Genomic DNA, 24,923 nt, shown 5'->3' with positions numbered 1-24,923 from the left:
GGCAAAATAAAAAGTAGAGTCATGTCAGTGTAACTGTGTAAATAGAAAAAGTTGTAAAATATATTAAAATACTAAAGTACATTCACTTAATTTTCTGACATCAAATATCAAGTTAAAATCTGTATAATGAAATAGTTGTCTTTAACTAGTGGAATCTAAAGGTACATTGGGGAAATTATACTGAAGCATTAAGGTCATAAGAAATCCAGAGAGACTGGAATTTATGTGTGGTGGAGATTTGCATGTCTATAAATCACTTTAAAGAAAATGACAACGTATATTGCTTTACAGCACTGGTCACCGCTTTGAAAAGTTTCCAAAGAATTTCAGTTGTGAGGAACATAAAAGAATACAACAGAAAAGATTTGGGGTATAATGTCTGACTCCATGAAAAATACTTTCTTAGGTAAGGGATAAACAATTAGGTAGATACCTGTAAAACTTTTCCTTGTGGACTCTCTTCGAAAGATAATAGCTGCTGGTAAAGGGGTTCCAGCGTTTTTCTTGCCACTTTTGTTTTCTTCTTGGCTATGCAGACTCCGTTATCTAACAGATACACCTTTACATATGGTGCTTGGGAAAGAAAAGATAGAGGAGAATAAGCGATAAACTATGGACATGAAATGGCCAACTCACAGTGACCTTTACCACAGTTTAATCTTTGGCTGAAAGAGCTAGCAATCATGCCACTGGCCTAGCCGCATTCTGTCAAAATCACTAGGTAAACAGTGGATAACTGTGTCTCTCAGAGAGTTTTAGGGGATGTTAACATAGCCCCTGAGTTTATTATTATTATTTTCATCAACTGGTTATACAGGTTTACACACTGCATTAAATAAAGTGAAATGCTTCCAGTCCTGAGAGATGTCCTACTCAGTCTTTAATTTATCAATACTTAAATCTATTTAACATGCTTGAAGCTATATTGTTTCATTCACTCATCCCCACAAATAGTGATTATCACTCAAAAGTACTTATTTATTGGTGGTGGTGTGGGTATAACAGTAGTGGAATTTCATGTGATATTGATCAAATTAGCTAAGAGGCAACTAATTAGAAAATCTATGGCTTAAAATTTATCCAACAGACACTTCTTAAAAACCACTTTTTATGCATGTACAAATCATGATATTCTTTATAGCAGAATGAGTTGACTAGCTCTAAGATATATAAACACAACTGTCTTAATCACCAGTGCAAGGTTATACAATAGATTATATAATTAAAACTTTCTGCAAGGATAGAAAAGTTGAGTCAAAGTTACAAGTCAATCAGTAGAGATGCTGAAGCTAGAAATAGAAAAGTTAGGAGTCAAAATTACAAGTCAATCAGTAGAGATGCTGAGGCTAGAAATCAAGTTTCAGAATCCTCAGGAATTGTTTTATCCATCTTATCAAACAATCTCTACACAATGTATTTGGAGCACTGTGGCACCTTCCATGGCTTCAAGCGCCTTAGATTATAATGACATTTCAGTACGAAATATGTAGCATAAGAAGTTATAATAGTGCCTTTCTTTCCTCAGATTATAGGAAGTAAAAGTCTTATAATTAGAATATCCAGCATACATAGCTTATGCTACTTTTGGAGCCTGTATCTATTTTTATTCTAATTCCAGAGCCTTACGGATTCCTGAGGAGAATTTTGAAGCTCTAGAGAAACTGAAGAATAACACAAAAGACTAGCTAATAAGAAAAAAGAACTCCTTGTGTACATGGTGTGACAAAATGAATTTTCTAAGTGGGATGGTTTTTATTTTGCAGTGGTTTCTACTATGTATGTACTTATTTAACAACTTACATTATCCCCACCGGATCATCCTCATTGAACACTCATTCAGGATAAACATACAAATGACTCCAGCCCCAAACCAGTCATAATGGACTATCCATTAATAACCTTGATTAACTAAATCAAAGGTCTAAACCAATCAAAAGGTCTCTAAGTTGAAACAATATGGATTATGGACAATAATAGAAAACTCTCTTTTGTTTTTACCTGGCAGTGTCTTGGAACCTGGTTTTACAACAAGGCCACGGGCCCGGATGATTTCTACCTCCAACTGTCCCTTTTTGTCCATCATTCCTACCTGAATGTCACCTAATGGAAGGAGGAAGAAACAAATATGCTTTAATATACAAATGCACTAAGGAAAATACTTGAGTCAAAGACCTTGGTTTAACATCATTTCATCATTTCCCATATATTTTCTTAAATTCAAATATACTTAAAATTCTATCAATAATATCTTCCTTTAAAAAGCATTAAAATTAAAAGAGAAATAATGGTTAAAAATTTTTTATTGCTAAAATCTAAGGTCTTAATTCCTGTTGATAATATTGTTACAGATTCTATTGGGCTGAGCCCAGTGGTTCATGCCTGTAATCCCAGCACTTTGGGAGGTGGAGGCAGGAGGATTGCTTGAGGCCAGGAGTTTGAGACCAGCTTGGTCAGCACAGTGAGGTCCTGTCTCTACAAAAAAAACAGTCAAAATATTTGCTGGGTATGGTGGCGTGTGCCTGTAGTCCCAGCTACTTGGGAAGATGAGGTGGGAGGATTTCTTGAGCCAAGGTGGTCAAGGCTGCAGTGAACCATAATCATGCCACTGCACTTCAGCCTGGGCAACAGAGTGAAACTCTGTCAAAAAAAAAAAAAAAAAAAAAAAAAGAGGGAGAGAGAGAGAGAAGATTCTATCAAATTTAGAGAATTTCATTTTCAATAATCTAAAACAAAATAGTGAAATCATGTGGCAGAAATCCTTACCCATTGCAGGTGTTGCCAGGGTCTGGCGTCCCACCAGCTGAGCAGGGCCAAGGCCATCCAGGAAATCGCTGAATTGGCTATCAGAGGCCAAGCGAACACCAGGGAAAATCAGACTGAAAGCAAAATAACATATGAGATTAAATCCCCAATCCCTGTTTATTTTCAAGGAAGCTTGGTTTCATTCTAGCCTCGTTATTGTGGCAAAACTAGTCCTATTATTTTGCCATTTATATTTACTGGATCCAAACACCCCGCTCCACCTCCCAGGGCTCTTCCTTCGTACTCTCAGCAGCCCACGTATGACACCAGAAGCACCTGTCACACCGCACTGCAGGCTTCTGCTGGTGAGCCTTTCTCTTCCTTGGTCGCAAGGGCAGACTGTGATTTCTATGAGTAACACTCAGCACATATTGAGCACTTACTCCATCACAGGCTTTATCATATTTAATCCTCTTAGCTGCACTATGATACATTCTATTATTTCTCCTATTTCATACATGAAGAAATGTTTCTGGATCATTCCCATCTGCATACAAATATGCTGTTATTTCTTCCACCATATAAAAAAATCCCTTTCCTGACCCCATTTCCCTCTCCAGTTACTACCCCATTTCTCTCCTTGAAATAATTGTCTCTATGTGCTGTCTTCCATTTCTTTCCTCTCATTCTCTCTTGAAAGTCTAATCATGTTTTCATTGTTGCCACTCCACTAAAATTCTCTGATCATTTGACACAACTGACCTTGCCCCTTCCTCCTTGAAGCACTGTCTCCCACTGCTTTCTGCACACTCTAGTCTCCTGGTTTCCCTTTTTTCCCTTCTGCCATTCAGCCTTAACCTCCTGTGCTAGTTCTGCCACTAAACACTGGAGCTCGATTCTTTGACCTCTTATCTTTTTCCTATGTCTGAATTCCCTTGATAATCTCATCCAGTCTCATGGTTTTAAATGCCATCTATGCTGCTATTGCCTAGATTGACATCTCCAGCCTGGATCTCTCCCTTGGGCCACAGACCTATGTTCCAACTGCTTAGTCTACACATCTGCTTGGATATGTAATAGGCACCTGAAAGTCAAATTGTTTAAAACGGACTCTCCCCATGCTCTCGTTCCCCCACTGCAAACACACAAACAAAAAATCCAAACTCTGGTCCTGTCAAAAGATTCCCATCTTGATAAATGGTAACTTCATTCTTCATTCTTCCAACTGCTCAACCTTGGAGCCATCTGTCTTCCTTCCTCTCTGTCATGGACTGAATGATGTCACCCCAAATTTCTTATGTTGAAGCCCTAACCCTTAATATGTCTGTATTTGGCCATAAGGCCTTTAAAGAGAGAAGGTTAAATGAGGCCATTAGCATGGAGCCCTAATCCAATATGACCCATGTCCTTGTAAGAAGAGGAAGAGACACCAGGAGTAGGTACGCACAGAGAAAAAGCTGTGAGAAGATATCACAAGAAGGTGGCCATCTGCAAGCCAAGGAGAAAAGCCTCAGGAGAACTCAAACCTGCGGACACCCTAATCTTGGACTTCTAGCCTACTGATCTGTGAGAAAATAAATTCCTGTTGTTTAAGCCACCCAGCCTGCGTATTTCATTAAGGCAGCCTTGGCAAACAAATATACTATCTTTTCTCTCATTACCCACATCAAACGCATCAATAAATCTTACTTGTTCTACTGTCAAAACACATTCAGAATCTGACCTCACTAACGCTACACTCTGGTCCAAGCCACCATTCCCTAGCTTCCGTATTCCTGTAGTAGCCTTGTGAATGCTCTCCCTGTTGCTGCCCTTGCTGTCCTGGCCCCTTGCCCGCTCAGCATTCAGGCTGATCTGCCAAAAACAGAAGTCAGATCCTGTCACTCCGCTGCTCAAAACCATCCAACATCTTCTCACCCCACTCAGTAAGAGCAGAGTCCTTACAATACATAAAGTCTATATAAGCTGTCCTCACCCCTGCCACATGCCCTAATTCCTCGTCCGTTACTGCTCTCACCCTTCCTCCCCAGTGCTGCCCTCCTCACTGCTGACACTAGGCCAGCTCCTGCCTCAGGGCTTCTGAAGCAATCTTCATCCTAGAATGTTCTTCCTTCAGATATCCCTCTGCTCACTAAATTCCTTCAGATCTTCATTCGAGTATCTCCTTTCCCCTTTCCCCATCTATCCTGTGTCACATCTTACCTCCAACCTCTTGATCATCTTTCTTCCTTGCTGTATTTTTCTCCTTAGCACGTATGCTATCTAATCTACTATATATATATATATATTTTTTTTTTTTTGAGACAGAGTCTCGCTCTGTCACCCAGGCTGGAGTGCAGTGGCTGGATCTCAGCTCACTGCAAGCTCCGCCTCCCGGGTTCACGCCATTCTCCTGCCTCAGCCTCCCGAGTAGCTGGGACTACAGGCGCCCGCCACCACGCCCGGCTAGTTTTTTGTATTTTTAGTAGAGACGGGGTTTCACCATGTTAGCCAGGATGGTCTCGATCTCCTGACCTAGTGATCCTCCCGTCTCGGCCTCCCAAAGTGCTGGGATTACAGGCTTGAGCCACCGCGCCCGGCCTTCTACTATATATTTTACTAGTTTTTCTTTTATATACATTTTAACAATTTTTCTTGTTGTTTGTCTTCTCTATTAGAGTGTAAATGTGAGGAGAGTATTTTATTTTATGGGGAGTGGCGTCTGCTTTGTTCACTGCTGTATCTCTAGCACCTAGAACCAAGCCTGGAATATTGTAATAGGCACCTGAAAGTTCTACAGAAGGAAAGGAAAGGAAAGGGAAAAGGAAACAAAAGAAAAGAAAAGACGCAGTTGAGAGAACCAGGCCTATATGACTGCAAACCCCATGATCTTAGCCATGGAGATTTACTCCCTCCCCACTATGACTTATATCTCCAATGTACAGCACGGTGACTGGCCCACTGGAGGATATGGTAATATTTGTTGAATGAATTTATGGGTATTCATCCTCTTTTTCCAATAAGACTATAAACATCTGGAGCAAGGGCTATAGTGTAAACATTTTTATATCCCTAACAGTACCTAACGTAGTTCTTTGCAATGATTAGTGCTCAGTGCACGTTTACTTTTCAGTTGATTTTCCCTCTCTTTTTAGACTTCTTTAATGAATAGCGAATCTATTTCTCCCCCCGACCTCAACTCTCAAATATTCAGTTAATACAAATGTTTTAGTCTGTTTCTGTAAGTATCCCGTATAAGCCTACTTACAAACGTATAGAAACCATTTATATCTCTTGTATTTATGTTATCATGCTAGACAAATTATCCTGAGACATATCATTCATGCTGTGCCAACAGCTCCTATGGCCTCACATCTGTAAACTGGCCACACACAGGTTATCTAAACATCTAATACTTCCATGGTGATGACACTGAGGCCAGTAAACCCCATTTTCCTTTATTAATGTCCTTTACAGCCCCACTTCCAGATCTTTAGTTGCTAAGTACTATTAATTTGTTGGTGACAGAACTACACAAGCTACAAACGCTTTAAAAATATCTGAGGCAGTTGATTCAAAGGAAAGCTACATGATAACCATGTAAAAGGCTCCCCAACTTTTTTGGTGGCATTTCTTTTTGGCTGTTATATTTAATATAATTAAATAATTATAGTTGTGTGTTACAACATGGAACTAAGTATACACCAGCATTCCATATTTTTTAGCAATCATTCTCAGGATAGAGATTCTTAAAACTAGCATTGTTCACATGGTATGGCATGCATGCTTATTATTTTTGGGCTTTTATATATTATTTCAAGCTAGGGCAAAATACTGTATTTGCATTCCATTGTAAGAGTTACATTTTAGCAACTTGCCATTAAGGCAAAACACTTTATTCTTAAATCTATTTCACTTGATATAAAAAGCCAGATACGTCACATTGCTCAGTGGCAGGTGAGCAAAGTTCTCTTCACAGGAAATTAACCAGTGAAAATTCAAGTGGTTCTGAAGAGCATGAGAGTTAGAAAGTCTCTGTGGAAGCACAGAGAGTGAGACAGGTGAGGCGCGGAGGAGACACACATCATATGCGGCCTCACTCACTTTCCTTCTGAGCTGTAGCTGTTCATGCTGCCGTCTGTAGACTCTCGGCTTGCTTGTCGAGTCATCCAGTTCCTCATCTCCACGGCCAGGCCTGTTTCTGTACTTCTTTGGACAGTGCTCCTTAGTTTTTTACCTCCTGCTTCTGCAGAGATAGAAACAAAAAGTGTAACAGCTTTGTCATCACTATCTGGTAAGAAATATCAGCCAAGGCTCTCAGATCATCAGATGCAAAGAACTGTGTAAATACAAAGTGCTCTTTTTAAGGAGACAGAAAGAAAAGGTATTTAAAACAATTTTAAACAATGTCATGTTGAGTGGGATGAAGATTTTCTAAAAAATCTGTAAGCACAAAACACCATTGTTTTATTTCCATTTAAAACAGTGTTCAAATTGTTAATGTAACAAAAAGATTCAACATAAGGAAAAAAAAAGCTTTATTTTCATTGTAATACTTAAATGCCAGGTTAATTTATGCCTATCTTTTGTTTTCATTGTAATATTTAAATGCCAGATTAATTTCTGCCCACCATATTTTCCTCTTTCTTTTAATCATAGTAAAAGAACCAGGCCTTCACACAATTTACAAAGAAACAGATGGTGAGTAATCCTCAAATTCCAGTCTTAACTTTTACAGGAAAGTCTGTTTTTGTAGGGTGATAGATATTAGAAGGAAAAAGAATCTACACAAAGGAGAGAGCCTAGTTTGCCAACAGTTTCACATCTCTTGGTAACTTTCAGAAAGATACCCCAAGGGGAATGCAAAAACCCACCAAAATAATGTGAAAAGAGATTTTTAATTTTTGTTCACGGACAGTCACGTCCTCAAGGATCTTTAATAGTTTGGTGATGTGATTTACTAATAGAAACCAATTAGAAGAGCAAACAGGAAACTGAGTCAAGTACTACAGATGTGACACAGATAGGAAGTACTATCTGGAGAGGTCAGGGAAGAAGGTGTGTCATAGAGGGTGTGGGATTTGAGCTGGGCATGAAAAATAGGTAGATTGGGACTTAACGAGAGGTGAGAAGAGAGCTTCGTAAGCAAGGGAAACGGCATGGGCAAAGGTGCAAAGATAGGGATAGCCACGTGCATTTAAGGGAGGTGCAATGACCAAAGCACATGTAAAGTAATGGGGGAGTGGGTTCCACAAAAAATTGAGCCCAAATTACAAAAGCTATGAGTGTTGAGATGCAAAGTTGACAGGCTACCAAAGCTCGAGCAAGAGGGTGATAGTACAAATGATTTGTACTCGATCACTTCTTCTCAGGCTTAAATATTTATCCACACTGTGAATATTGACAGCTTTTTGGGATATGACCATACAGGTAGCTCTTTTAGTGCCTGGTATTAATAACTTTTTTTTTTTTTTTTGAGACAGAGTCTTGCACTGTTGCCCAGGCTGAAATGCAGTGGCGTGATCTCTGCTCACTGCAACCTCTGCCTCCCGGGTTCAAGTGATTCTCCTGCCTCAGCCTCCTGAGTAGCTGGGATTACAGGTACCCATCATCATGCCCTTCTAATTTTTTGTATTTTTAGTACAGACGGGGTTTCACTACATTGGCCAGGCTGGTCTTGAACTCCTGACCTTGTGATCCGCCCGCCTCAGTCTCCCAAAGTGCTGGGATTATAGGCGTGAGCCACTGCACCCGGCAGTAAGTTATTTTTAGGTCTATAAATATTTGCTGATATTGCCAGTGATTTGTCGAAATCTCTTTTCACCAGGTCTCTTACAAGTAATTACCATTTTGAAATACTGCTTTAAATTTCATCCATTCTCTACTTCCAACATTAATGTACACCAAAATGCTTTAAAGAGTATATATGAAATATAAATTATGACTGATCTGTAACTCAGTTCCACAATCTAAGGCTGATATTTTAGATAACTGATGGTAAACATGTTGTACTGATATGAACTGTAGCAAGATATAAAACATCCCCTACTAATGAGGGAAAGATCTTCTTTACAGCATAATATTAGTAAATGTAAAAGGAATAAAATTTAAAAATTACCAATTTGCAACCTCCATTGGAATAAATGATATAAGCAAGGCTCATCAAGGGAGGCTAACACTATTAGATGAAAGGTTGTAGAAAGGATACTCATATGGGCCAAATAATTGTTCCATAAATTATTCTAATTGTTAAAGGAAAAAAAAAGTACTTTAACACTGGGAGACCAGCTGCCACCATCTTAATCAAGTGATCAAACTTAGTAGCACTAAGAGGGGACAATAATATGCACCTCCGGATATAAGATACACAGTATCACTTGTCAAGCTGTTCTGGACAAAAACATGCAACCTGTTTTTAATCAGATCTTTGGAGCCAACTTCAAATTTTCAAAAACAGGTGATAGAGTAACAAGATATATGATAGACACACATACACAAAACAATCAGAGAAAATCAGAACATGGACTACTGTTCAAGAGAGTTGACCTAGTCTCTTAAAAGAAGTTAATATAATGAAAACAAACAAAGAAATAAGGTAAGGGAATTATTCTGGATTAAAATATATCAAAGAAATTTAACCATCAAATGTTATGAGTGTACTCGAACTTCTTGTTTGGGAAAGCAAAACAAGAAATTCTATATGCAAAACAGTATAAAAGTAAATTTGAATATGCATTTGACATTAGATATTAGAAAACTGTTATTTTTTAAGGTGAATAATGACATGTATTATAAAGAATTTTCTTATTAGGAGATACATGCTAAAGTATTTAGACCTGAAATGTTATATATTCTGCAATTTACTTTCAAATGGTGTAGGAAAAAACAAAACAACAACCAAGCCCCCACCCCCACCCCAAAACTGCACATCTATGTTTTAAAAAATGAGGGAGAATGTTAAGGAGAAATGAAAGAATGAGAATGCAGAGTACATCCTGATATTTATGAAGTTAATATTTATGATTTCATTTGAGCAGTCCTCAAATAACTATATCAAAAAGTAAGCTGGGCATGATGGTTCACAACTGTAATCCCAGCACTTTGGGAGGCTGAGGCAGGTGGATCACTTGAGAACAGCCTGACCAACATGGTGAAACTCTGTCTCTACTAAAAATACAAAAATTAGCTGGGTGTGGTGGCCCATACCTGTAATCCCAGCTACTTGGGAGGCTGAGACTGGAGAATCACTTGAACTCAGGAGGCAGAGTTTGCAGTGAGGTGAAATTGCACCATTGCACTCCAGCCTGGGTGACAGAGCAAGACTCTGTCTCAAAAACAAACAAACACACACCCCAAGCAAGAAGTAATACAATTTTGTACAAGTGTGTCTCTCCATGTAGCTTTAATGTTCATTTCCTGTGAACAGTGCCCTTGTGAAAAAATTGCCATCAAGTGACACATAAAACTTCAGTGAAATTTGAGCATGTGGAATGAGGATATGTACAAGAAACATATGACTTAGAAAGGAAATGAGATTCTGAAATATCTCAGAACACAGCCTCTGCAATGTCAAAGATCTACAGTTTTTAATTTAAGGTCTGACTCTATTACAGCGAAAGCGACTTGAAAATCTGCCATTATAGGGTTATGAGAACCAGCACCATTTGTCAAAGAATAATATGATCAGCATGTAATTCTTTTGTTTACAGATTGCTTCTTACATGTATCCCCTTCATAACGATGCCAAAAATCCCAATTTTATAGATATAGCATCTAAGGGCCCCAGAAGTTTACATAATTCCCTGAAGCAACATAGTAAGTGACAGAACCAGCATTTGTAGACAGTTCCCAGACTCCAAATTTTCTGCTATTCAGTACTTCATTGTCAGAATATAACTAAATGGGGAGCTTGTGCAGCTGTCTATGGAGATTATCCTGTGCTAATGCTGTAATTGCATATGGAAGGCCCTATTAGAAGCAGCTTAGTGGGGTGGGAAAAGCAGAGCACAGTGAAGGAGTCAGGTCCTGGGATCATCAAACTGCTTCTCTTTTAGTCTCCACTCTACCATTTATAAGGTGGGTGACACTTAAGCAAGTTACATACCCGCTCTGTGACTCAGTTTCCTCAAACTGAAATGACAACAATAATAAGCCTATCTCATTAGGAATGAGGTAGGAATTTTTGTGAGTATCAAGGAAAACAATACATTTAAAGCACTTAGGATAGTGCCTGATGCATAGAAAAGCTTCAGTTAATTGTACTGTTATTATTACCAGAGAGGGAATTTGAAACTAAGTATTCTAGGCCTGACTCTACCACTAACTTGTGAGCTCTATCTATTATCCTCTCTGAGTCACATCCCCTCTCTGAGTCTCTGGCTCCTCATTTATGAAAAAGGGAGGGGGAGGAGGGCAGATGATTTCTGATATCTTTGAGTTCTAATGTCTATGAGTTTGTGTATTAATGCATAACCGAGACCATGACTAACACCATACATTGAGGAGATACGCTAGTCACTATCATCTGACATAATCAAATAAATCCAAAAATATACTGAACATTTATAGTAGCCCATTAATACATGTCTTTTTCAATGTTCCATTATCAAATACATTTATAGGCTTATTTTACAATTAATTTTTCAGCACCACAAAATCTTTAGCTACATTCACAGTAAAACTAATTTAACTTGAATGTCATTCATTACCATGATTCACATTTAATGTTCCAAATGATTTGTCATGTTATTTAACTTAAAAACTGAATCTATATAATGGTGAAGGTCTACATAAAGAAAATGTGGTAGGGAGAACTCTAAGATGATACCCATGATTATGTTACTCTACATGTAAAAGGGATTTTGCAGATGTAATTAAGGTTACTAATCAGTCAACTTAAAGAAAGGGTGATTATCTGAATGGGCCTAACTGAACCACACCAGCCCTTTCAAAGCAGAGTGCTTTCTCTGGCTGGTTCCAGAAGAGGAAATCAGAGAGATGTGAAACACAAGAAAATTCAATGTACCTCTGTCTGCCTGAAGAGGGAAGGGGCCACATGGAAAGGATGTGAGAGCAGCCTTTAGCTGCTGAGAGTGATGCCTGGCTGACAGCAAGAAAGGAGTGACTTCAGGCCTGCAACTGTAAATAATTGGGTTCTGTCCACTACCTAAAGGGCCTTGAAAGCCGATTTTCTCCCCTAGAACCTCCAGACAAGAACTCAGCCCAGGCAACATCTTCATTTCAGCCATGTGATGCTCTAGAAAGAAAACCCAGCCAATCGTGCCAGACTTGTGACCTACAGAACTGTGAATTAATAAATGGGTGTTGTTTTCAGTTGTTAAATTTGTGATAATTGTTACACTGTAATATAAAACTAATACAGTAAGTTCTGAGTCCTTTGTAGATAAGTTTTTTAAATGAGGAGACTTATTAAAATATCCTGTTATGACTTAGGGGTGGACCATCAAAACTGTAAAAACTTAGCCATTATTTTAAAAAGTGTACATTTTAAAAAGTATACACATACACATAAATATACACATGCATACATAAACATATATGTATAATGTGTGTATGTGTGTGTGCACTGAAACATCAAAAAATACTCAGGTAAGGCCCAGATGGTGTTGTTGTTGAGGCCTTAAATCACTCATTTTGGTATTAGGTATTTTAAGCCAAAGTACATTTGGAGAAGATGCCTGCAGGTAAAAATCAAATTCTTGAACTGCAAAATATCACAGGCAGAAAGCAGAACACAGGAGGTGTCCTTGTTATTCTGCTCTGCTTAGTCTGATGACTCATTTACCTGGCACCCTCAGTAAAGCCATTTGATTAAACAAAAGACCAAAGGGTCAGTTTCCCTTAATAATATCTGGAAACCAGAAAACCTTTTGAGTTACTTGACAACAAAAACAAAAAGATCCTTTCTGCTACTGACTTGGAAACTGTTGTAAGCCCCACCCAAGGCAGGGCTTACAATGCACTGTCAAACTTAATGTCACAGTGACCTCCTTTCAAATCTTGGATTCACATAACCCATTCCTGGTTGCTCCCACCTGCAAGGTCTCATCTACTGCAGACAGACTTACTTTGGATTCAGGATTTTCTCAATGTCAGTATGCAAAATGATTTATGGAAACAGGATGAAGAATAGTTGGCAGATTATGAAAACTGACTTTACATTTTAGTTTAGACTACAATTTATATGCTTTAACAAGTTGCTATTTTTGCATTTTATTCATAATTACCATTTCTCAGAGTTAGTATAATTTAGAAAACCATTTGTGTTACATTTAAATAATTAAAAATGCATTATAATGAGAATTTCTAAAATTATTGACTCACAGATTTTAGGAAGTAATCTTGGGTAGCCAGTATATCTATGTAGTTTATGCACTCCCTTATTGCAGCAATGAGAAAGTTGAGGTCCTGAGTGGCTAGTTTGTCTTTGGTAGAAGACTTTTTCATCTTTAAGAATCATTAATAATTCTAAATTGTACTTTTACTCTCTTCCACCTTGCTCCTTTAATTCCTAAAATTTAAATATAACAATTGTCTCCAGCACCTTCATCAACCTCTGTGGTAGACTCTGTAGACATAACTTCTCTCCTATCAGCAGTTTTTTTTTTTTTTAATTTTACTTTAAGTTCTGGGATACATGTGCAGAACATGCAGGTTTGTTACATAGGTATACATGTGCCACGGTGCTTTGCTGCACCTAATCAACCCATCATCTAGGTTTTAAGCACCACATGTATTAGGTATTTGTCCTAATGCTCTCTCTCCCCTTGCCCCCTACCCCCAAACTGGCCCCAGTGTGTGATGTTCCCCTCCCTGTGCCCATGTGTTCTCATTGTTCAACTCCCACTTATGAGTGAGAACATGTGGTGTTTGGTTTTTTGTTCCTGTGTTAGTTTGCTAAGAATGACGGCTTCCAGCTTCATCCATGTCCTTGCAAAGGACATGAACTCATTCTTTTTTATGGCTGCATAGTATTCCACGGTGTATATGTGCCACATTTTCTTTATTCAGTCTATCATTGATAGGCATTTGGGTTGGTTCCAAGTATTTGCTATTGTAAATAGTGCCCATCAGCAGATTTTATAACTTCCCTCCCATCAGCAGATTTTATATCAAGATATGAAAGATGTTGATTTATTTATCTATTTGGTCCTGCAAGACCTCAATATGGGGACACTGTCGTGGATTACTCTAACTACGTGTAAAAGCTCATACACTTAGTTTCTCAGGTCTTGCTACTATCATAAATATAATTCAAATCTCTAAAAGTCTAAACAAAATAAAGACAAAGGGCCAACAATTTCGTTTGGGCTAATCCAGGCTCTGCATTTACAATTAAAATAAACTTGAAATTAAAAATGAACAATTGACACTCAAAATTGTTTCAGACTTTAACATGTATCCATTCATTCCAAAAGCTTTGTCACAACTATTTAATACTATAAAAGTTATGTATCGAATAGCTACAGCATGGTGAGCTTCAAGCAGAGGTCATAACTATGGTAGATGTTAGGGCTATTCATGTATTCATGTACTTATTCCCACCTCTGAAGTTAGGTGTGGTCATGTAGCTTGCTTGTCCAATGAAATGTGAGCAAAACTAACCCATGTAACTTCAGGGTGGAAGATTTAGCAGCTGATGTATGTATGACTCACTATGTCTCCTTCCATCAGCCTGAGTACAGCCACACATAGGATTCTCAATGGACATGTAGCAGGAGTGAGACATAAATTTTTTGTGTTAAGCCATTAATATTTTTAGTTGTTTGTTATTACAACCTATTCTGACAGATACATACAATAGACAGTATTACATTTTCTTGTAAAAGTTTTAAATTTGTCTATTTTTTTGTTTTCAATATCATTTAAAAATTGGCCATTTTGAATACAGCTCTGTTAAAAACTCTGAATTTAATATTCTATTTTGTAACTGTTTTCATGGCTTTTGTTTTATAAGCATGTTTAAAAAAATTTAATCATTGTTCTTAAAATTCAGATTCACATTTAAAACACATTAAAATAATTTTAAATAAAGATTTGACTTTAGAATAGTTTGAGATTTACAGGAAAATTGCCAAAGATAGTACAGAGAATTCTGGTACCCCCATATCCAGTTTTCCCTATTATTAACATCTTACATGGGTATGGTAAATTTGCGACAATTACCGAACTAATACTGATATATGACTATTGACTAAAGTTTATTCTGATGTCCTTAGTTTTTACCTGAAGTGCTTTTTCTGATCCAGGATACCACATTACATTTAGTCATCATGTCTCCTTACGTTCTTCTTGGAAACAAATTTTTTACATCTCTAATTCCTGATATTCTTTTACATTTGTAACTACTTTTTGTCTGCCTTTGTATATAAAATTAACATGCAGTATGACTCATAATAGTATTCGCATATCCATTAATATATCCACTTATTTTTAGTAAAAACAATACATAAATTGAAAATACTTGTCTATAGAAAAGTAGAAAATGTCACATCATATGTGAAAGTGCTGTAGGTAAGAAAATAAGTTATCCATGGAACACTATGCAGCCATAAAAAAGGATGAGTTTGTGTCCTTTGTAGGGACATGGATGCAGCTGGAAACCATCATTCTCAGCAAACTATTGCAAGAACAGAAAACCAAACACCGCATGTTCTCACTCATAGGTGGGAACTGAACAATGAGATCACTTGGACTCGGGAAGGGGAGCATCACACACCAGGGCCTATCACGGGGAGGGGGGAGGGGGGAGGGATTGCATTGGGAGTTATACCTGATGTAAATGACGAGTTGATGGGTGCTGACGAGTTGATGGGTGCAGCACACCAACATGGCACAAGTATACATATGTAACAAACCTGCATGTTATGCACATGTACCCTAGAACTTAAAGTATAATAATATTAAAAAAAAAAGAAAAGAAGTTATCAATACTATATTAATCCAGACTGTATGACACAATGTAAAAGGACAGACTTAATACACATTTTAAGTGTATTTATAAGTTTGATTATGTTTCAAAAAAATTCAATTAAAATTCTCAGTCCCAGTGTTATAATTGAGTCAGGCAAGGGTCAGCACTGGATATTAAAATTATTGGATAATTTTTAGAGAACAGAATATTCATGTGGTACCAAAGTATTACTCCAGAAATTGCTTAGTAATTCTAAAGGGAAAAATAAATCTTTTCCACAGAGAGAAACTGGCAGTCACCTCTTAACCAAGTGATGAAATGTAGCATGCCTAGGAGTAAGAAATCTTGACATTAGGTGTCTATTGATGGACTATATCAAGTTTATATCACCTATGACATTTAACCTCAATGTAATCACATCTCTAGGTCTAACTTCCAGTTTACCAGAAATACAGGGAATAGAGAGAATGATAAAAAAAAAAAATCCAGAATGTTGGACATTCTACAACACAGTTTTATCTGGATTCTTCAAAAGTCAATGTCATGAAAAATAAAAGGGAAAGTACTGTTTTAGATTAAGCATAACAACCAAATACAATGAATAAACCTTGACTGAATCCTGGATTAAGGAGAAAAACAACAAAAAGCTTTAAAAAACATTTTTTTTGGGGGGACAACTGAACTGAAGAAATTGATACGGAATGAATATGAGATAATAAAGAGTTTTTTGGGTTAATTTTGTTTATATATATTTTTTAAAAATTTGAGATGTATGCTAAAAGTACTTAATGATTTATCATGATGTCTGCAACTTACCTTATGCTCCAATGTTTGGCAAAAATACATACCATATGTATGTGGTGTATGTGTGTGAATGCATGTGTGTGTATGAGTGAAAAGAGAGCAACAAAGATAAAAGATAAAGTCAATAAAGTCTGTCAGTCTATGTAGTGGATGCTCGTTGTATTATTCCTTTTTTCATATTTAAAATATTTCAAAATAAAAGTTGGGAAAAAACTCAACTACTCAATTTAGAACAAAGGAGGGAAAGAGCTATTGTTTCACGACTTACAACTATGTGGAGATGCTTTGGATATAAAATCTACGTATCTCTAGTTTTCATAAGAAGATTGTATGGCAGTGATGACTACTATCATTTTCCATATGAGGAAAGTGCCCAATTCACACAGTTGACTAATGATATAGATGAGATTTGAATTCAAATTTTGGCAATGTTAAAACCTATGCTTGTTTCTCAAAGCATGCCGGGCTTCCATCTTCACTTAGTATTTTCGACACAAATTTCTAATTCCAGAATAATCAGTGACTTGAAACCTCATCTCAGGTTCTCCTTGTATGTCCAAATAAACTTAAAATACATTGTTTTATGGGTAGTGTTGAGACTCAGATCATTCACGATTTTTGGTCTCTCATGAAAAATGGGGAAACGTCACTTTCATTGCCAAATTCTGACTTCATGAAAATGATGGTAACATGTATTTATGATAAAAATGGAAACAAATGTGCTAGAAAGTTATTCCCTACAATACACATATGCATTTCAATCTCTCAGCGTGCCACTTTGGACCAACCCACACCAAAAATTAGAGATTTCATCAAACGATACCACAGCTGTCAACAGGACTGAATACATCGTGAAAAACTGAGGATTTGCCAACATGTGGAATTGAAAAGGATCTTGACCTCTTGTGTGTCTTGATCCTCATCTGCAAAACAGAGGTATCAAGCCAGAGCACAGGCATACCCGTTTCCCATTATGGGTTCCTGTAACTGTTAATACCGACTTTTAATGAGAAGTAAGACCTTATGAAGAAATAAAGCTTAAGACTCTTCTGCAGTAAGATAATTACATTTTTTCCATAAAAGTAAGACTTATCATTTTGGTATTCTGAACACATTTAAATATAAGAAACTATAGCTGTCATTGTTACTCTTTTGGCATTTGTAATTTTTTGGTACTTCCTTGTTCTTCTTGTCTGATGTTGTTATTACTACACTAAGGGGGATCAAGTAAAAGCCCATTAGAAAATAATCCATTCCTGATCCACAGTTAAACTACTTAGATAGAGTTGCATATCCACTACCCCACTCCTTGGCTTTTTTTTTTTTTCTTTCTTTTTTTTTTTAACTTTCAGATCTGTACTTGATCATGGATCGGTTCACTGATACCTGTGCCTGTTTCTGTCTCAAGAATGGATGTGAAATATCACCAAACTCTTCATAACTCTCAAGTTAGATATTTTGAGGCAATACTTTACGGTCGGATGAACATGCCATTTTAGAATCAGATGATATGAGTTCAAGTTCCTATTTGACTATTTGCAAATTTTGGGCAGGTAACTTATCTTTCTGTAGGTCAGAGTACTTTGGTGTAAACCTGGAATCATAATTAGCCTATGCCATAGAGTATACAACATGTAGTGGTGTTTAATAAACAGTATTGAAAAAGAATCAGATCCTATAATCTGCATAGTTTTGGAAACTGAATAACATACAAAACTATAATAAATCTACAGGAAAAAAACTATGCATAAATAAAAGGCCTTGCCATGTAAGAGGAGAGAGCCTATTGGCCAAATTGAACTAAGGGGTTGACTTCCCACCCAAATCCTTTTTTTCAGATGATATCAAGGTGGCTGCCATTAAGTTGAAAGCAAAGGAAGTGAGTAAAGCACAGAGGCTAGAAACTAAAATATCAGAGTTGTTAGGCTGAAAGTCTGTGTCTAATGAAGTGTTTGGCTGAAGTGACTCACACTTGAAACTGATCTGAAGCAAACAGACTGTAAACCTACTGAATTTCTGCACTACTGGTATAGAAAAAAAATACTAGCTTACCTTACAAAATTCTGTTGAACCCATAAGATAACAATGGAGTTTCCAAACCTGTACTAGAAAGAAGCAGGCTATGACAGCAATGGAGCCACCTCTTCAATACAAACCTTCATGGCCATGGAGAATAAACAACAAAGAAACACCTTCCTGAAAACAGAACCAGGGTTGCCAGATGAATAAACTAAGAAACATACTCTACTGTCAATCTCTGCCATTCCTACCAAGTGAGATTGATAACTCCTATAGATGACTGATTGTTTTGGGTTTCCTATTCTCTCCTTTCTAAATGGGAATTTTTCTTTCAGTTATTCTGTGGCTACCATACATTTAAATTACATTTAACAGAGTCAGAAAACGGAGGCAGATAACTTGTTTTCAGGCTTGCAGGTCACTATAATACGAAAAGCCACATCTAGATATAACAGGACTACACATTGCTCAAAGATTCTAGATTTCGAACAGCTGGGTAAGATTTTAAGGTTGTCCTTCTGAGGAGGAATTTATTATGCTCTATATGAAAAAACAAGAGTGCGCATGGATATTGGGTGTCAAATCTGCAGAAAAAGTTGAAATCGAGTACACCATATTCTTTACCTTAGATTTCTTCCATAGATTTTACCCTGTTCTTGTCTGCTTGTGCTCAATGAACAGAGAGGAAAATAACAATATGAGAAACTCTTATTTAAAAAGAATTAAAAAGAGCTAATCATATTGAGCTTAGTTTTTTTTTCTTACCATTGGTAATTATTTTATATTACAAAGTGGATATTTGTTAATGTTTTTGGCTTACCAGCATTTAAATCTTCTTTCTACATTTGAAAAATATCCCATCCTTTTATTATAGAAGTTGAAATCGTCAGGTGCCACTTTTCCAGCCTGCTTTGCAATTAGGGCATAAGCACATGGTTGAGGCACTACTTTTCCAAACTCTGAATCTGAAGTTAATAAAGCAAAGAAGCAGAGACACCATAGGCTTTCATTCCAATGAGGGTGGTCGCCAGAATATATTTTCCCAAAGTGACCCTACCCTGTAGCAGCATGCAGTGATTTACCATGAGTTCTGACAATGGTGCAAGCTGTGATGTCTGTGCCAGGTAGCAGTGATAGTTTAGCAGGATTAACCTGCAGTATGGTTTTGGGCATCACTCCTAACCTACAGCCCAGAATCTCCAGCCTTCCTAGAGATTCTATGACCTATCCAGGATCCCTTAGCAAACACCTTTCTTTTCTGCCTAAATTGCCAGAATTGATTTCTGTTGATTGCATCTGGGCACCTGAAAGGAAACATGTTGCATATACATGTTTCTTTGTAATGCATGATAGAAAAATATGTTGTTAGTATATATTAAGCTAAGTATACACAACTTCTAGGTGTAGCACAAAGAATGCATAACATTCAAGTACTCTTGTACATGCATGAATGCAAACAATCACCTAATCAGTATGGTCCCTTTCAGATCTAATAGCTTCTTTCCATTCCACAATAACAACACAGAAACCGACCAGGTACTTGTTCATTTATTCATTCACTACATATTTGTTAAGTACTTCCTGAATGTAAGGTACTGTGGGAGATAACAAATTTGTAATACATGATCACATAATTCCCAACTATGTGATTTTTAAATTTAGTAGGTAAGATAGTACACAAATAATGACAATGCAAGGCAATATGCACTAAGTGCTTTATGAGTGGTAATGTTTCTAGAGCTGCATTGTCCAGTAGAACCTTCTGTGAATGAGATAAATGTTCTATAATTCTGCACTGCCTGATAAGGTAATCACTAGTCATACGTAGCTACTGAATACTTGAAAGGTGGCTAGTGGGACTGAGGAATAAAATTTTAAATTTTTAAAAATTTATTTAAATTTAAACAGTCACATGTGGCTAATACCTCATGTAGTAGATAACACATATTTAGAGGTTCAGGAAAAGGCAAAAATATTTTGAAATGGGATTATAAGGGAATAGTAAGTATAATACTAGTTCACGATATTCATCAAGATAGGTATTGTTATGTACACTTTACATACAAACGAAGAAACTAAAGCTGAAAGAAATTGTCTTCATAGTCCATACCAGTAGGAAGAGGTGGAGCCAGGATTTCCAGTTCAGCCACACAGTTTTTCCTCTGCCTACAGAAGCTCTTATAGCTTCTGAATACTTCATACAGTAGATGGGATATGGGCTGAGCTTTGAAGGACAATTAGACAGGATATACATACAGTGGTAAAGGAAGAATAGAAAGAAAGGCATGAACAAGACTTTGGAGACAAAGAGCAAGAAGGCTTAGTTTTATAGAATTACTAGCCTTGGGAGGTGGGGATGTTAAACCATACACACACACAAAAAAGTCTCCTATTGTTAAAGAATTTGAATGTTGGGCTAAAGGCTTTATTTAGTAGGAGATGTAAATTTACTGACGTTTTTGAAGGAAGGGTAGTGTTAAGATGAAGACGGTGTTTAAGAGAACTGATACAGGAGCAGTGATGTTGGATTGGTCCAGAAGGGAGAAAGAGAGAGTGAGCGAGCAGGTTGGGGGGTTACCAGATCACTTCAAAGATGAGCTCACGTGTCCCAAACTACCAAGGTGACAACAAGAATGGGAAAGAAAAAAGAGAACTGAGAAAAGCTGGGAATGAAGCATTTCCTTGGCAGAAGTTGCAAAATGTTGGTCTTAAATGTCAGGCCACATTTGGTCAATAAGTGTATTTTGTTTGGCCCAAATAATGTTTGAAAGTTTTTATTCATGTGCCAACATTTTAAAATATAAAAGTTTTAAGTAAACAACCAGATTTATAGCTTTCCTTCAGGAAAAAAAAAGAGTAAATTTTCCAACCTTGGGATGACATTCAGTTTGGCATCAATTAGCTGGAACTGACTATTCATCCTTCTTTTATAGATAGGTAAGCTTTCTCCAGCACTTTGAGTACTTGTCTTTTCCCTTTCGTTTTATTCCTATCCTACTTCACTGATGCATGTTACTTTCCTGGCCTGTGGTTTACAGGAATAATAAGGGAACAACCGATAATTTTATTTTATTTTTTTGAGACACAGTCTCACTTTGTCGCCCAGGCTGGAGTGCAGTGGCTTGATCTTGGCTCACTGCAACTTCTGCCTCCTGGGTTCAAGCGATTCTCATGCCTCAGCCTCCTCAGTAGCTGCGATTACAGGGGCCCACCAACATGCCTGGCTAATTTTTGTATTTTTAGTAGAGACAGGATTTCACCATTGTTGTCCATGCTGGTTGCGAATTCCTGACCTCAGGCGATCCACCTGGCTTGGCTTCCCAAAGTGCTGGGATTACAAGTGTGAGCCACTGGGCCCAGCTGATAATTTTATTTTTAAGTTGCTAAAATAAAATTTCCTTTCCTTTTAGCCTCATTTAAACAAAACCTATTTTTTTTTTTGGAGATGGAGTTTCGCTCTTGTTGCCTAGGCTGGAGTGCAATGGAGCGATCTCGGTTTACCCTAACCTCCACCTCCCAGGTTCAAGCGATTCTCCTGCCTCAGCCTCCTGAGTAGCTGGGATTACAGGCATGCGTCATCACGCCTGGCTAATTTTGTATTTTTAGTAGAGACGGGATTTCTCCATGTTGGTCAGGCTGGTCTCCAACTCCCGACCTCAGGTGATCCATCCACCTCAGCCTCCCAAAGTGCTGGGATTACAGGTGTGAGCCACCACGCCTGGCACAAAATCTAAATTTTAAAAAATGGTACTTCAAATCCTTTGTTCTTGATGACCCAGACAAAAGCAGACACCTTCGGTGATGTCTACAAAGCTCACAATAACCACTTCCCTTCTTATTTGCCCAGAGAAATGCATTTTTGGTGATTACATTTATACATACATGGCCTTGCCTTCTGGCTGTATTGGGATGGACCAAACTTGGTAAGTGGAATCTCTTCTTTGGGAATTTGGTAGTGGGACTGAGAAAGACAGTAATATGCAGTGTGGGTGGAACTGTGACAGGTGAACTTGGATGCCATTGGTGGCCATTTTCCACAGGCCACATGGTCTGTGTAACACAGCAAGGGTGAGAGTTAGCTGCTGAGAAAGAAAAAAGCAGCCATGCAAAGACAGAATCAATGGCAAGAAATGGGAAAAGAATGCTCATGGGTTCCCAACAGCCTTCTGGCTCCCAGTTTAGGTTCATGTGAGGCCTGGTGGGATTTCTGCTCATGAGCTTAGTAAATTATCTTTGCATAAAGCATGATTTACATTAAAGTAAATACCCTGTTTTCATTTAAAGAGTGATACTTCCAAACTAGAATTATACTATCATTTTTGTGTTAGTTTGTTTTCTACTTGTTCAAATAATATTATATCTACACAGTATTAGGTAAATCTCCCTCCTCCTCAATCAAAAACATTTCAATATGAAAGAGAATAAATATACAGAATGATCTTGTCTGATCGATAAATAGGGGTCTATGTAATAAGAGCAGAGAACATTTATATTAAAACATAGTCCTTGGAAGAAATGGGATGCTGTTATTACAACTTTCTAGTGGGTTTCCTGTATAAGTCATTATATATAAGATGTCTCCACAGGGAAACTCGTTCCCATTACTGTTTTTGAATTTAGTGAATCTGTTAAAGGATGAAAGCCAATAGGGGTTTAATTTTACTTTTCTATTAAAGGGTTTTTTTTCTCTGTAGAACTCAGTCTACTAAAGTTTCAAATTAAAGATACTATTTGGACACATGGTGGTGAAAGATTCTGAATCTTACATGAAAAAGATAATATTTGATAAGCATTGAGTGGAACTGTTACTCAATTTACTTTTCTTAATTCCAAAATCTTTTGCTTCACTTTGTCTGTTACAAAAATATTGTGCTATTTTTGAATATGGTATGAACTCATTTATGGAATGATTTATTACACATAATCATAATCTAGAAAAAATAATATCCCCTATAAAAAGATCCATAGTAGCCTATAACTGTCTATCCATCTCCTGCCTCCAAGGTTGGCTTCATGAAGATGTGCAAAAACCATGATCACTGCATTTAAAAAAGTCTCTATTACATGTTACATTTTTAAACAGTATAAATATAATTGATGGATGGCAGTCGGTTATACTGATATTCAGTGTGAAAAGAATGGTGGAACTATATACTGTTAATTATTAACAGACACTGAATACCACTGTGCGAGGTATGATGTTTGCACTTTAAGAGGATTACATTTAAATGTATGAAGAATTTTTTTATTTCAGTGGAGTAAGGGCAAAATTCTAAACTATTTTAATCAAATGGGACTGATTATTAAGAATTAAGTATATTATTTACTATACACAAAGATTAGAATAAGGTATGTCTCTTTATACTCTTTTTGCTGGATGAATAAACCTCTTAAAGAGTGAGGCTGAGTTAAATAGGTCTTTTTATTCCAGTTTATTTAGTCAATTTTATTTTAATTCCTCGTAGCTTCACTATCACATGCAAAGACTCTTTCCTCAGTTTTCTGGTGATCTTAAAGCTATTCTTGTTTCTTAGATGGTTTTCCTATAATTTATTTTATTTTATTTTATTTTGAGATGGAGTCTCACTCTGTCACTCAGGCTGGAGTGCAGCGGTGCGATCTCGGCTCACTGCAAGCTCTGCCTCCCAGCTTCACACCATTCTCCTGCCTCAGCCTCCTGGGTAGCTGGTTCTACAGGCGCCCGCCACCACGCCCGGCTAATTTTTTGTATTTTTAGTAGAGGCGGGGTTTCACCATGTTAGCCAGAATGGTCTCGATCTCCTGACCTCGTGATCTGCCTGCCTTGGCCTCCCAAAGTGCTGGAATTACAGGCGTGAGCCACCGCGCCCGGCCCCTATAATTTATTTTTAAGCTAGTGGGATGTAAAAGAAGTTAGATGAGTTAATTTATTCAGTTTTATAGTATTAAGCTGATAGGATCTCTTCTGTATGACTGCCAAACTATATTTGAACCAAAGGTGTCAGATCATAAAATCAGGCAGGCCAAATTTATCACATATGGACATAATTAAACAAGAATCACTAACCCAGAGCCACATGTAACATTAAGATAGCTTCTGAGAAACCAGATTCCCTAAGTATTAGAAAATGTGCCATTTTCCTTCATTATAGGGCCATAATCATTTGCCCTTGGATCTAGGGTGAGAAGTTGTGGGGTTGCTTCTCTTATTTAGGAATGGTAACATTTCCTTGAAATAGTTCCTTCTTTCTTATAATTGTCTCTAATGTTTGAAAACTCCACACACAGTAATATTCTACATTAGGGAGGTGGACCCAGTGTCGAGGTCAAGTAGTTTATATAGTGAAAATAATTCTTATCTCAAAGGGTTCAATGGTAAAATAAGTATACACAATTTATAAACTGTTAAATAATATGAAGGTACTATTACTACTTTCACTGAAAAAAAAAAAAAAACTCAGAGATT

The 24,923-nt window shown here is 37.2% G+C and overlaps 1 protein-coding gene across 48 annotated transcripts in view; it reads right to left on the bottom strand.

Annotated features, from left to right (window-relative positions):
- Positions 1-24,923, bottom strand: part of RIMS2 (regulating synaptic membrane exocytosis 2) — a 507,129-nt gene that overhangs the window by 2,835 nt on the left and 479,371 nt on the right. For all 48 annotated transcript variants that reach the window (XM_031650083.1, XM_031650085.1, XM_031650091.1 and 45 more), the window contains 4 exons: positions 6,826-6,967; positions 2,764-2,876; positions 1,999-2,100; positions 434-573 (listed from right to left, as the gene is read on the bottom strand). In XM_031650083.1, the coding sequence (XP_031505943.1) occupies positions 434-573; positions 1,999-2,100; positions 2,764-2,876; positions 6,826-6,967 (497 nt within the window). The remainder of the gene's footprint in view (positions 1-433; positions 574-1,998; positions 2,101-2,763; positions 2,877-6,825; positions 6,968-24,923) is intronic.

This window comes from Papio anubis, chromosome 8, assembly GCF_008728515.1.
Source record: "Papio anubis isolate 15944 chromosome 8, Panubis1.0, whole genome shotgun sequence".
NCBI classification, from domain to species: Eukaryota; Metazoa; Chordata; class Mammalia; order Primates; family Cercopithecidae; genus Papio; species Papio anubis.
Note: the sequence above shows the minus strand (reverse complement) of the source record. Positions and strands in the feature narration are given on the sequence as shown.